General features: G+C 47.8%; 1 protein-coding gene across 5 annotated transcripts in view; it reads left to right on the top strand.

Moving 5' to 3' along the window:
• Window positions 1–1,774: 1,774 nt before the first annotated feature.
• Window positions 1,775–9,572, top strand: part of ILDR2 (immunoglobulin-like domain containing receptor 2) — a 35,026-nt gene continuing 27,228 nt past the window's right edge. For 2 of the 5 annotated variants that reach the window (XM_014947242.1, XM_014947239.1), the window contains exons 1-2: window positions 1,814–1,938; window positions 9,057–9,389. In XM_014947242.1, coding sequence (XP_014802728.1) covers window positions 1,878–1,938; window positions 9,057–9,389 — 394 coding nt within the window. In that variant the 5' untranslated portion in view covers window positions 1,814–1,877. Of the gene's footprint in view, window positions 1,939–9,056; window positions 9,390–9,572 lie in introns of all 5 variants that reach the window. The other 3 variants (XM_014947241.1, XM_014947238.1, XM_014947240.1) reach the window with 2 other exon arrangements.

The following is a 9,572-nucleotide window of genomic DNA, read 5'->3' as shown; positions in this document are numbered from 1 at the left end:
GCCCCGGCAGGTTGCGGGAGGGCACCTGCGGAGGGAGCCAGCCTAGGGGGATGGTGGGGGGTGTCTTTTCGGGGGCGTCCCGCGGTGCAGTTTGCGGAGACTTCGCGGAGAGGGCTTGGTGCCGCTGGGGACGGGGGGGGGCAGCCGGCGCCTCCCGCCTGCCCGGGCCCAGCACGGGGGGGGACGGGTCCGAGGGTCTCCCGGCCCTTCTGTCCGCGGGGTGCGCTTGGGCCCCGCGGGGCCGGGGCGGGGGGAGAGGAGCGGGCTTGTGGCGAGCAGGGTGGGAACCGGCCCGGGGAGGCAGCAAGGAGCGCGGGGGAGCCGGAGTGTCCTTGGCCGCGATGCAGGGGGGGATGGCGGCAGCGCTCGTCTCCCCCCGCCCGCCCACGCCGGGCCGGGAACAATTGCAGGAACTTCTCCTTTCCCGGTGTCCCGGCCGCACACGCCGTCTAACGGAGGTGTAAGAGGAGGGGGGCTGCCCTGCCTCTGCCCCGGCTCCCGGGGGGGGCAGGATCCGGCCTTCCCGGTGGTGGTGCAGCCGTGCCCGGGCCTTTGTAAGCGCAGGACGAGGCTGCCTCCCCCAGCGCAGCTCATCAACCACCCCCTGCCCGGCCGGCTCCCAGAGAGGTCGGGCTGGCAAGCCCTCCCAAAGCGAGGGGGAGGGGAGCGGAGAGTGCTCCGCGATGGGGAGAAAGCAGGGGGAGGTAGCTCAAAAGGGGCTGGGGCTGGGAGCCGGACAGCGGGGAAAGGAGAGGGTAGGGGGTTGCGGCGAAATGAGAGCGGCAGAGCGGGCGGGAATCGGGGAGAAAGAGGGAGCCCGGTCAGGTCAGCGGCGGGATGTGCCTCCCCTCCGAGCCGGTGCAGCAGCCAGGCACAGGCACAGGCAGGAGCTGGAGGCTTTAGGAAAAGCTGCAGCAGGCTGACTTAGCCAGGCAGGCTGGTTACAGGCTGAAAGAAGAAACAGACACTTGGATTAAGTGATATGTATTTCCCACCACCACCAATGTATCCCACAAGAAAGACCTCAGGCTCTTCCCTCTTCCTATTCAGATTTAGGATTCGCAAGCAGTAAATTCGGCTTTTAGTCATAACACCTCTCTCCCACCACCCACCCACCCCTTTCCTTGCTTTTTCAGTCTGAGTCATCTTCAACACCGGTGTCTGCCTACTGCTGCCTTCCAGGGTTTCACGGCCTCATCTGGGGCTTCGGCAGCTTCCAGCTCATCCTCCCTCCTTGCCTTTCTCCCTGCCATTTGGCTGCTTCCGAATGTATCCCGCTTCACTGAGTTGGTCTGGAGTGCCAGCATACCCACCACTACCACTCCTTTCCTACTAGCCATAAGTAGTATGCTGATAAATAGCATCCAGGGACCGGTGAAGGAGTACAGGGTGTAGATAAACATGACATTACATTCCTCCCTCCTTTTAACGAGCTTCATTATCTGGAAGTGTCTGGCTAGATCAGGACTTTTCCATCAAGCTAAAAGGCTGGGCTGTTGACACCTTTCTCCCTCCATTAAATGTAGTTCATGATTACTGGCAGTGACCGCCGTTTGGAGCGTGCAAGGTCTGTGCAGAGAGAGATGTACCGCTGCAGTAGGAAGACCTTCCAGTCTCCTCTAGTCCTGGGCTTTTGAGGCAGGACTGCCCGCCGCTGGTGCTGTCAGGCAAAGGCTTCCGGCAGGCAACAGGTTAGCCATAGCCGTGTGCGGAGAGATGGAGGCAGCCGGCGTCAGCTTGCTCCCCTCCAGCCTCCCAGCGACAGAGCAGGCGCTGCTGTCCTTTTTTCATGGCTGAGAGAAAGCAAAGAAGCAAAGGTGTGTGAGCGTGAGCGCTGTACGTGCGTGCACAGAAAGGGGAGAGAGAGGCTAGCAAACATGGAATCAAAATTTTCCTCTCCCCAGTGGCTGTGCAAAGGAATGAAAGGTCTGCGCCGAGGTAAGGAGCCCTAATCCAGCCAGAGTGGTACACTCCGCTCTGGGAGAGAGAAGTGGGGGTTGGGAGGTGGAGGGGCCAGGGTAAGAGACAGAGTGCAAGATGGGGAGGAAGCAGGGAGACAAAAGAGAGCAAGAAAGAGAGAGAGGCTCTCGCCCCCTTCTCTCCCCTCCTCCCTCCTCGAGGTGGGCTGAGAAATTTCTAATCAGCACTTGCAGTTCCTTTCCTCCCAGCAATAATTCCTTTCTGTCATTTGTTTATCTTTAATTTTTGGCTCTTACATTTATCTTTTGTTTGGTTTTGTGCCTTGTGACTTCTTACTGCAATTTTGAAAAATCCCGCATGAGGTACGGTGGATTTGGTTTGGCTTCTCTTCCTCCTCTGCCCTCCTCTCTCATGTGCCTATATGTAGTGTTTTAATAACAACAGCAAAATGACGAAGAGTAGGTCATTCTTTATTCCTTCCTGTAAAGTAACATGGGTTAGGACATGTGTAGGACAGTGTTCTTCTCATTCTAGAAAAAGAAGGTACAATTTGTCAAGTATTCTTGAGCCCCTGTGTAAAGCTGATTCTTGTAAGCTACCAAGTGGAGCTTGACTCTGGAACGAATCCTCGCCTTGTGTTTACCATTATTCTTATTAATGCTGTAATTCCTATGCATTTAAACTAGAGAGAAGTGTTGCACTGGAGACTGGATTCCAGTTTTACCTACTGAACAAGCAGAGCAAATTTTCAGCCTAAGCTTGGAAAGATTACTGTTGGAAGACCGTCCACATTAAAATGTAATCTTCTTTTCCTGTTAAGTAATTTTTCACAAATAATTTAGGACTCGGTACCTGTTTACTCTCCCTGTGCAGAAGAGTCACTGCAGTGCAATGGTATCGTACAAAGGCAGGTAGATTTACTACCTCTGCTTTCCCAGCCACAGTTCAGGAGGGCAGGTAGAGGGGGCATGCTGGAGCAAAGTGGTGCTTTGCTGTTTCCTGGCCAACTGAGCACACTTCTTGGGAAGGCAGGGAAACGGATGGGCTGTTTTATCTGCCTTGATTTGTTAAAGTATTCATCTGACTTCCATTGACTGGCTGCACACAGTGGAAGTGTAGTGTAACTAGGAAGAAATATCACATTTTTCTTACTTACTATTTCTGTGGGATCACCTTGAGTGGCACTGTCACCAGTGGAAATCCCAATGCCATCCCAAGGACAGGTGTTATCTCTTGGTGTTAAAAGGCTTGTAGGGACTCTTCCCATTTCTTTCTTCGCTCTCAGGCTTCTGGTGGTGACCGATTGCTGAGTTCTGGGAATGATTTCTGGGATGCTGAACCAAGACTGTAAACTGGGAGCGATCTGACAATTGTAACAGCTTTGAGACAGTAATAAGACAGGATGGATTTGATCTGATGGCTAAAGCTGAGATAACTTACCTGAAAACATCCAGGGTGGCTTTTGTGAAGGTGTGAAAGGGGCAGGTCGTAAGAGAGTATGATGAGAGCATGGAAACTGATGAATAGAGACCACTAGCTAGAAAAGCCCTGAGCTCTTGTGAGAGACCTTACACAGCCCTTGCCATTTCAGGTATGTGTACTTCCCTGGGGAACTCAGGAGCCTGGGGAATGGCATCACAGAGAATGGGAAAGAGCAAGGAATAGCCCAGTGACTACAGCAGTCAGATTGCAGAGTTTGGGTTGTGTCCTATGTGGAGTGTTTTGGTACTGAGGTTCTGTGCTGTTAGTGCTGGGTGTGCAAAGCCATGTTTTCTCCGACTGCTTTGGTTTTGCCCAGTTTCAGGTTAAGCAGTTAGGAAGCTGAAATTCTCAGTTTTGCTACAGAGCTGTAAGAAGAGCTATCATGCTTTCATCTCAGGGGCAGCTCACCTATTTAGGCGTTGTTTTTTTGTCGGCTAAAAAAGTTGACAGTTAGTGGCCACAGAACTAAGAACACAAGTCTGATAGGAGTCAGATCAAGACATCCAATTCATTTCCCAACACAATCTGGTGGTGATGGCTTGTGCTAATTAATTGCATGAATTGGATTTAGTCTAGCATGAGTAGGCTAGGATCTGTGCAACACAATCTCAGTGATCCTATTGGCTTTCCATTTACCTGTTTATACATCTGCTTATCATTTCTGACTTTTCGTCTCAAAACCCAATTCTTGCACTTCCTGATTCAGTCTTGTTCCACATTTGAAAGTGTGGATGGTGTGCCTGTATTCAGCAGTGTGGGAAAGAATGCTTTTAATTGATGCATAGTAGCCAAGGCACAAAAAAGAAAGATACAGTGTCCTTTTGCCCAGCAGTTTATTTTATTTTGGGAAGTGATATAAACTACCCTAGGAGCAACTACCTCTTACCAATGAACATATGCTTTTTTGCCAAAGCCCTTAGGTATAGTCTAGAAGTAGTTTTCCTGAGGTGCCTGGTTCAGGACCCAAGGACTTGCTTTCTCCTGTGTGTACAACTGCCAGTCCTATCAATAAAGGTGCATAAATAAGGGGATATAATTTTTGAAGTTTCATAGCATCAGCTGTACTGCCTCAGGCAAGTGGTAGTGTGAGCCAAATAATTGCAAAGAAAGAGATATGATGCATGCACAGATAGGGAGACGCATGCTGACCTGAAGAATATTGTGTGCTGCCTTCTCTTGGACTCAACTCTTATCTGATGCGCTAGAAGAGTGCAGTCTGAGACCTATTACACTGAACGACGGTATTTGGCTTTGCCATTATTTACAGGGATTCTTGCTTCAGCTCAACTTTATTCTAATTAGATGATCTTTAAGGTCCCTTACAACCCAAACTATTCTATTCATAAGGACTTACTAAAGGCTGTCTAGTGAAGCTAAATCTTGCTGGGATTGATTTGGGCTCAGGGAAGCACAGGCTTCTCCAGAGGGCAACAGAAAAGCAAGAGCCTAAGTTGCCTTCTCTCTTACTTATGGAAGGTGCTTACGAAGATCAGACTCACAAGGCCCTTACAGATATTCCCCTCTATAATCACTTCCTGGGATTTTCTTTAGTTGCCACTAAAATGTATTAGCGATAGCTTGTGTGTAATGTTGATTGCATAGTTTGAATGCATAATCTGAGTATGGTTCAGGAAAAGAATCAGAGAAAGGAGACAAATACACATTGGCAATGAGAAACAAACAAAACCCATGCAATTACATTTCTGAAGGGTGATTATTTTTAAGCTCTTTCTCTGGGAGTGTATGTATACACATGCACAGACACACAAAACCCTGGATTCTTTTTATTTTCTGAGCGTAAGGATAACCGTGTTTTTAAAATGCACTTGATTAATATTTGCAGGCCTTTTTCTGGGGATTTAGGAGAACAAGAAAGAAGGAAAGCAAAATTGTCACGTAGTCATGAGACTCCCATGAGCTAGATTTTTCTTGTGAAAATTCAGACATTATGAAATTCACAATGAACAGGTTGCTTCTCTGGAGTGCAGAAATTACATTTCCATGATGATTTTGAAATAAGGGCTAATCTTGCTCTGTCTGCATTAGTCAAAACATAGCAGAGCACAATTCAGTTTCTTTTCAGTCCTGCTTGTGTTAAACCAAAGAGCTACCACAGTGCTGTCACTAAGCTTGTCATCCTTTTTCACATCTTTCACTCTTTTTTGCTCTGCTGTATAAGCAGCCCAGAGTTCTGTCCTGTGATACATCTGAGGCATTTCTTATCATGGCTCATCCCTTGAAGATTTTTGAGGTCAGCAGTTTCTTCTTGCAGTTGAGGAAGTGCTAAGCAGACCTCTGTAATTCACGTGCATGGACATAACTTCTAGGTGTAGAGCCACCATCTTGTCTTCAGGCAGTGGAACATCCTGTTGGCCTTTTTGATGGACGCTGTTACAGCAGTGACGTATTACATGAATCAATTCCAATCATTTTTTTGGGGGGCAGAGGAAATAACAGGTGTATAATTTCCCAGTTCAGCCATATATAATTATATATAATTTGACTTAAATAGATTGAGAGTTTTCACTGCTCCAGTCTCTCTGTATGAGGCACTGTGTTGCTCTTAGATGCTATTTCTGGAAAGGATCCGAAAAGAATACTTCAAAAGTTAATAAAGATCTTGGGATAGGATATAGAAGATGCCAGATAACTTATTGCACATCTCCCAAATGGTTTTGGGTAGAAAAAGAATTCTTGTGTTTTCCCAAAAGCTGCTTTTCTTTTCTTGATACAGATATTCACATGGGGGTGGGGAAAGTTAGTCAGATGAGAATTTGCTAAAGCTCAGCTAATCATTTATTAAAGCACTCCCTGGCCTGCCAAACTCATTAATCTCATTAACAAGGAAGGAGCGCTATGGTACATGGTTAGCTGAAAGCACTGTGTTTACTAAGCAGCGTACTTCGTTCACAAGGGAAAGATTTAAATATTCACTGTGTCACTGTTTTATCCCTGAAGCTGAAGTAACGTGATGAGTCACTTGACCAGCCCGTGTCACATGCTGGCTTTGGCCATAGACTGCATGGGGTCAGGCACAGAGTTGCCAGATACAGGTCTGACCCAGACCCAGTCATTTTTCAAGGCGTTTGTCATGTCTCTTGCATTCAGAGGCAACCTGGGAAGCATGGGTCTCCAGAGAGGAGAGAACAAGACGTCATCACTTGGTTCACCTTGAGAAGCAAGTGGTGGTATTCTCTTAATGATGCATGGCCCCCACATTTCTGCCCCTCTAGTCCCTGGGAAAAGGAGGCCTGGCAGAAATGTCCCAGCTGCTGCTACTTCAGTTATCTCTCTGCCTACACCTCGGGAAAATGGAGGGGCTGCCTCATGCCCCTGCCGCTCCTGTGAGCGCATCTTATTGGGACCTCACCTGTGTCTCATGGTACTCTGGAGAACACCCACATTTCAGTGTTTGGATTTGGCACTTCTGGCAAAATTAATGACATCTCCTGTGGAACTTCCACATGGAACAAGTATAATATGCATAATTTCATGTTTTCATTATAGGCATAATGCAGCATTCCTGTGCAAACGCTGTAGCACCCTTTTGCGCTGCAAGCCTTCACATAGTAGTCCCCAGGGTGAAATCCAGCCTAGATCAGTAACTTTTTGTTAGTATCAGTGACTGTCTTGCCTCTCTGAAGTATGGTTTCTCCTAGGTTCTGTCCATACTGTGTTTTTATCCCCTGAGAGATGATTATAGACTTTGTGATTTGTAGTTTGGACATTGATAATTTGTTGAAACGAATATTCAGTGTTGGTCCAACTTCTCCACTTTCCTTTGCTTCTGGCTCCTGAGATCTTTGCTTGCTTTTGCTTTTCAGGTCTGCAGCTGTCTCCAACTTGACCTTGTCTGTTTATGCCTGCTGTTGTCATACTGTTGATGCATTTATTGCTCTCTGTCCACTTTAAGCTCCAGTGCTTCAGTCTGTGCCTTTTTTTCCCCATCCTAAAGATATCTCCTGTCATTTCACTTTCTTTTGCCAGCTTCCATCTCCTTTTCATCTCTCGTTTCTGGAGTGGGTGGTTTATTTTTGCTGACTCCATTTCCTCTCAACTTTACATAATTTCTTAATCTCCTGCAACCTGGCTCCAGCCCTTTGAAATTATTTTGACCTAGGCTGAAACACCACCTTCAGCTTCTTCAGATGAACATAAGCTCCCTGCTTCCATGATTGTTGTCCTGCTTATCCTTCTGCTTCCGATACTTACCCTGATACTTTATCCTTACTCTTGTCTTTTTTCTTCTTTCTTGGCATTTGCCCTTCTCTTCTACTTTTTCCCAACATCAGGATGCCCTTTTTTGTCCTCAGTCTTTCGTTTCTCCTTAAGCTTCTCCTGAGTCCATAAGTCCCTCCTGATGTTGTATAAACATCCTCTTCTGTTTTATTCTCTTGAATGTTTCCTTGTGTGTTGTTCCTTTCTTCACTGTGCACCGCTCTGGGCGTTGGGGTGTATGGTAACTGGGGGAAGGGGTTACTACACACCATACCAGTGTGTGGTATGGTATGGAACCATAGCTGGTTCTCTTTTCTCGTATGAACCTCAGACGTCAGGCCCTGCTGCCCGTCAGCCGCAGATAGTGTCCCTGCTTACAAACACCCTCTTTCTTAAATGCTTCCTCTCCCACCTCCTGGGCTGTTTCTGTGCCTCCACATGTGGGCACATCCCTGCTTGGGAAAGTGTCAGTGTGTGTTTCTGGTGTTGTGTAAGTGCTCTCAGGCATTGCTGCCTGCAGCACCAGGAGGAGGGAAGCAATGAAGGGCACATGTGGGAGGGAGGTTTCGGCCATTCTCCTGTGGGTAGATGGAGTACCTCACTCTCCCGAGGACTCTCTGCTGCCATTGCTCATTGACTCTTGGTTTCTCCCTATGCTACAGAAGGATGTGGCAGCAGTCCTATGCATCTTCTCTGAGGCCTTAATACATCAGCTCCAGGCTTCAGCTGGTAGATAAACTTTATGTGTAAAGATCCATCTCTCCCTGGGAATGTGAAAAACTTGAGTGTTTGGGCCATTTTTTCTTCTCGCCTCCCACGTGGAGCAATTTCTCTCAGTGCTACATGCCAGCCCTGGCAGGAGCTGTGCGATTTGGATCCACTCCTTCCTGCATCTCTAGAGTTTGGCAGAGCAAGCAGCACTAACTGGGCACCAGTCCTTAATGGGCTGGGCCAGGCACTGTGTGCTGCCTAACTTTCAAACAGGAGGTGTGATGCCACTGAAATTGGGAGGGGGTGTGTGACTTATTCTGCATTGGGATTGTTATGAACTTGGGATCTGGCCCCTTGGCTGACCTGCTGTAGAAGTGGAGTACAGCCATCCCTAAAATATCTCTTCCTTATCTGTGAACCTGCCACAGAACCTGTGAATCATCACACCACTGTGTTAAGGTCTCTACAGAGCGTAAGGATACTGCATTTGAGCCTTCAACCCCATCGTGCTGTATTATTCTTTGTGGCTGTGGGCTATGAAAAAAGCAAACTTATTTCTGCAAGCATTCATGCTTAAATACATTAAGGAATATTGCACCCTAGCACCTGAAACAGATGGACGTTTTAATTTTATGTACATGGGGAGAATTATGCTGTGATGAAATGCAGTAGCTCCCTCTTCAAGCAGTACCAAGGCATATGACACTCATGTTTTTGTCTTCTAGCTGAAGTGGAAGGTTTGCAGGTCACTGTGCCTGAGAAGAAGAAGGTGGCCATGTTGTTTCAACCCGCTCTGCTTCGCTGCCATTTCTCTACTTCTTCCACCCAACCAGCTGTGGTACAGTGGAGGTTTAAATCTTACTGCCAGGACCGGATGGGAGAAGCTTTGGGTATGGCGACTTCTGGTTTACAAACGATGAGCAAGAGGAACCTGGACTGGGATCCCTACCTGGACTGTGTGGACAGCAGGAGGACGGTCCGTGTCGTGGCCTCCAAACAAGGATCTGCCATCACTATAGGGGACTTCTATAAGGAAAGAGATGTCAGCATTGTCCACGGTAACTCTCCTACCCCAGTGATGCTTGTTGAGCATTGGACTGGACCCTTAGCAATTTGGGATACTGGAGGCTGGCAGTAATTGTTAACTCCCTTAGAAAAGACTGCTGGAAGGGAGCTGTTGTATGTCAGACTTTTAGGATTCAACCAGCCAATCCTAGGCACAAAGGTCATTCATTTCCTTT

The sequence above is a fragment of the Calidris pugnax genome, unplaced genomic scaffold (genome assembly GCF_001431845.1).
Source record: "Calidris pugnax isolate Ruff unplaced genomic scaffold, ASM143184v1 scaffold95, whole genome shotgun sequence".
Taxonomy (NCBI): domain Eukaryota; kingdom Metazoa; phylum Chordata; class Aves; order Charadriiformes; family Scolopacidae; genus Calidris; species Calidris pugnax.
This window is presented reverse-complemented; position numbering and strand designations above follow the sequence as displayed.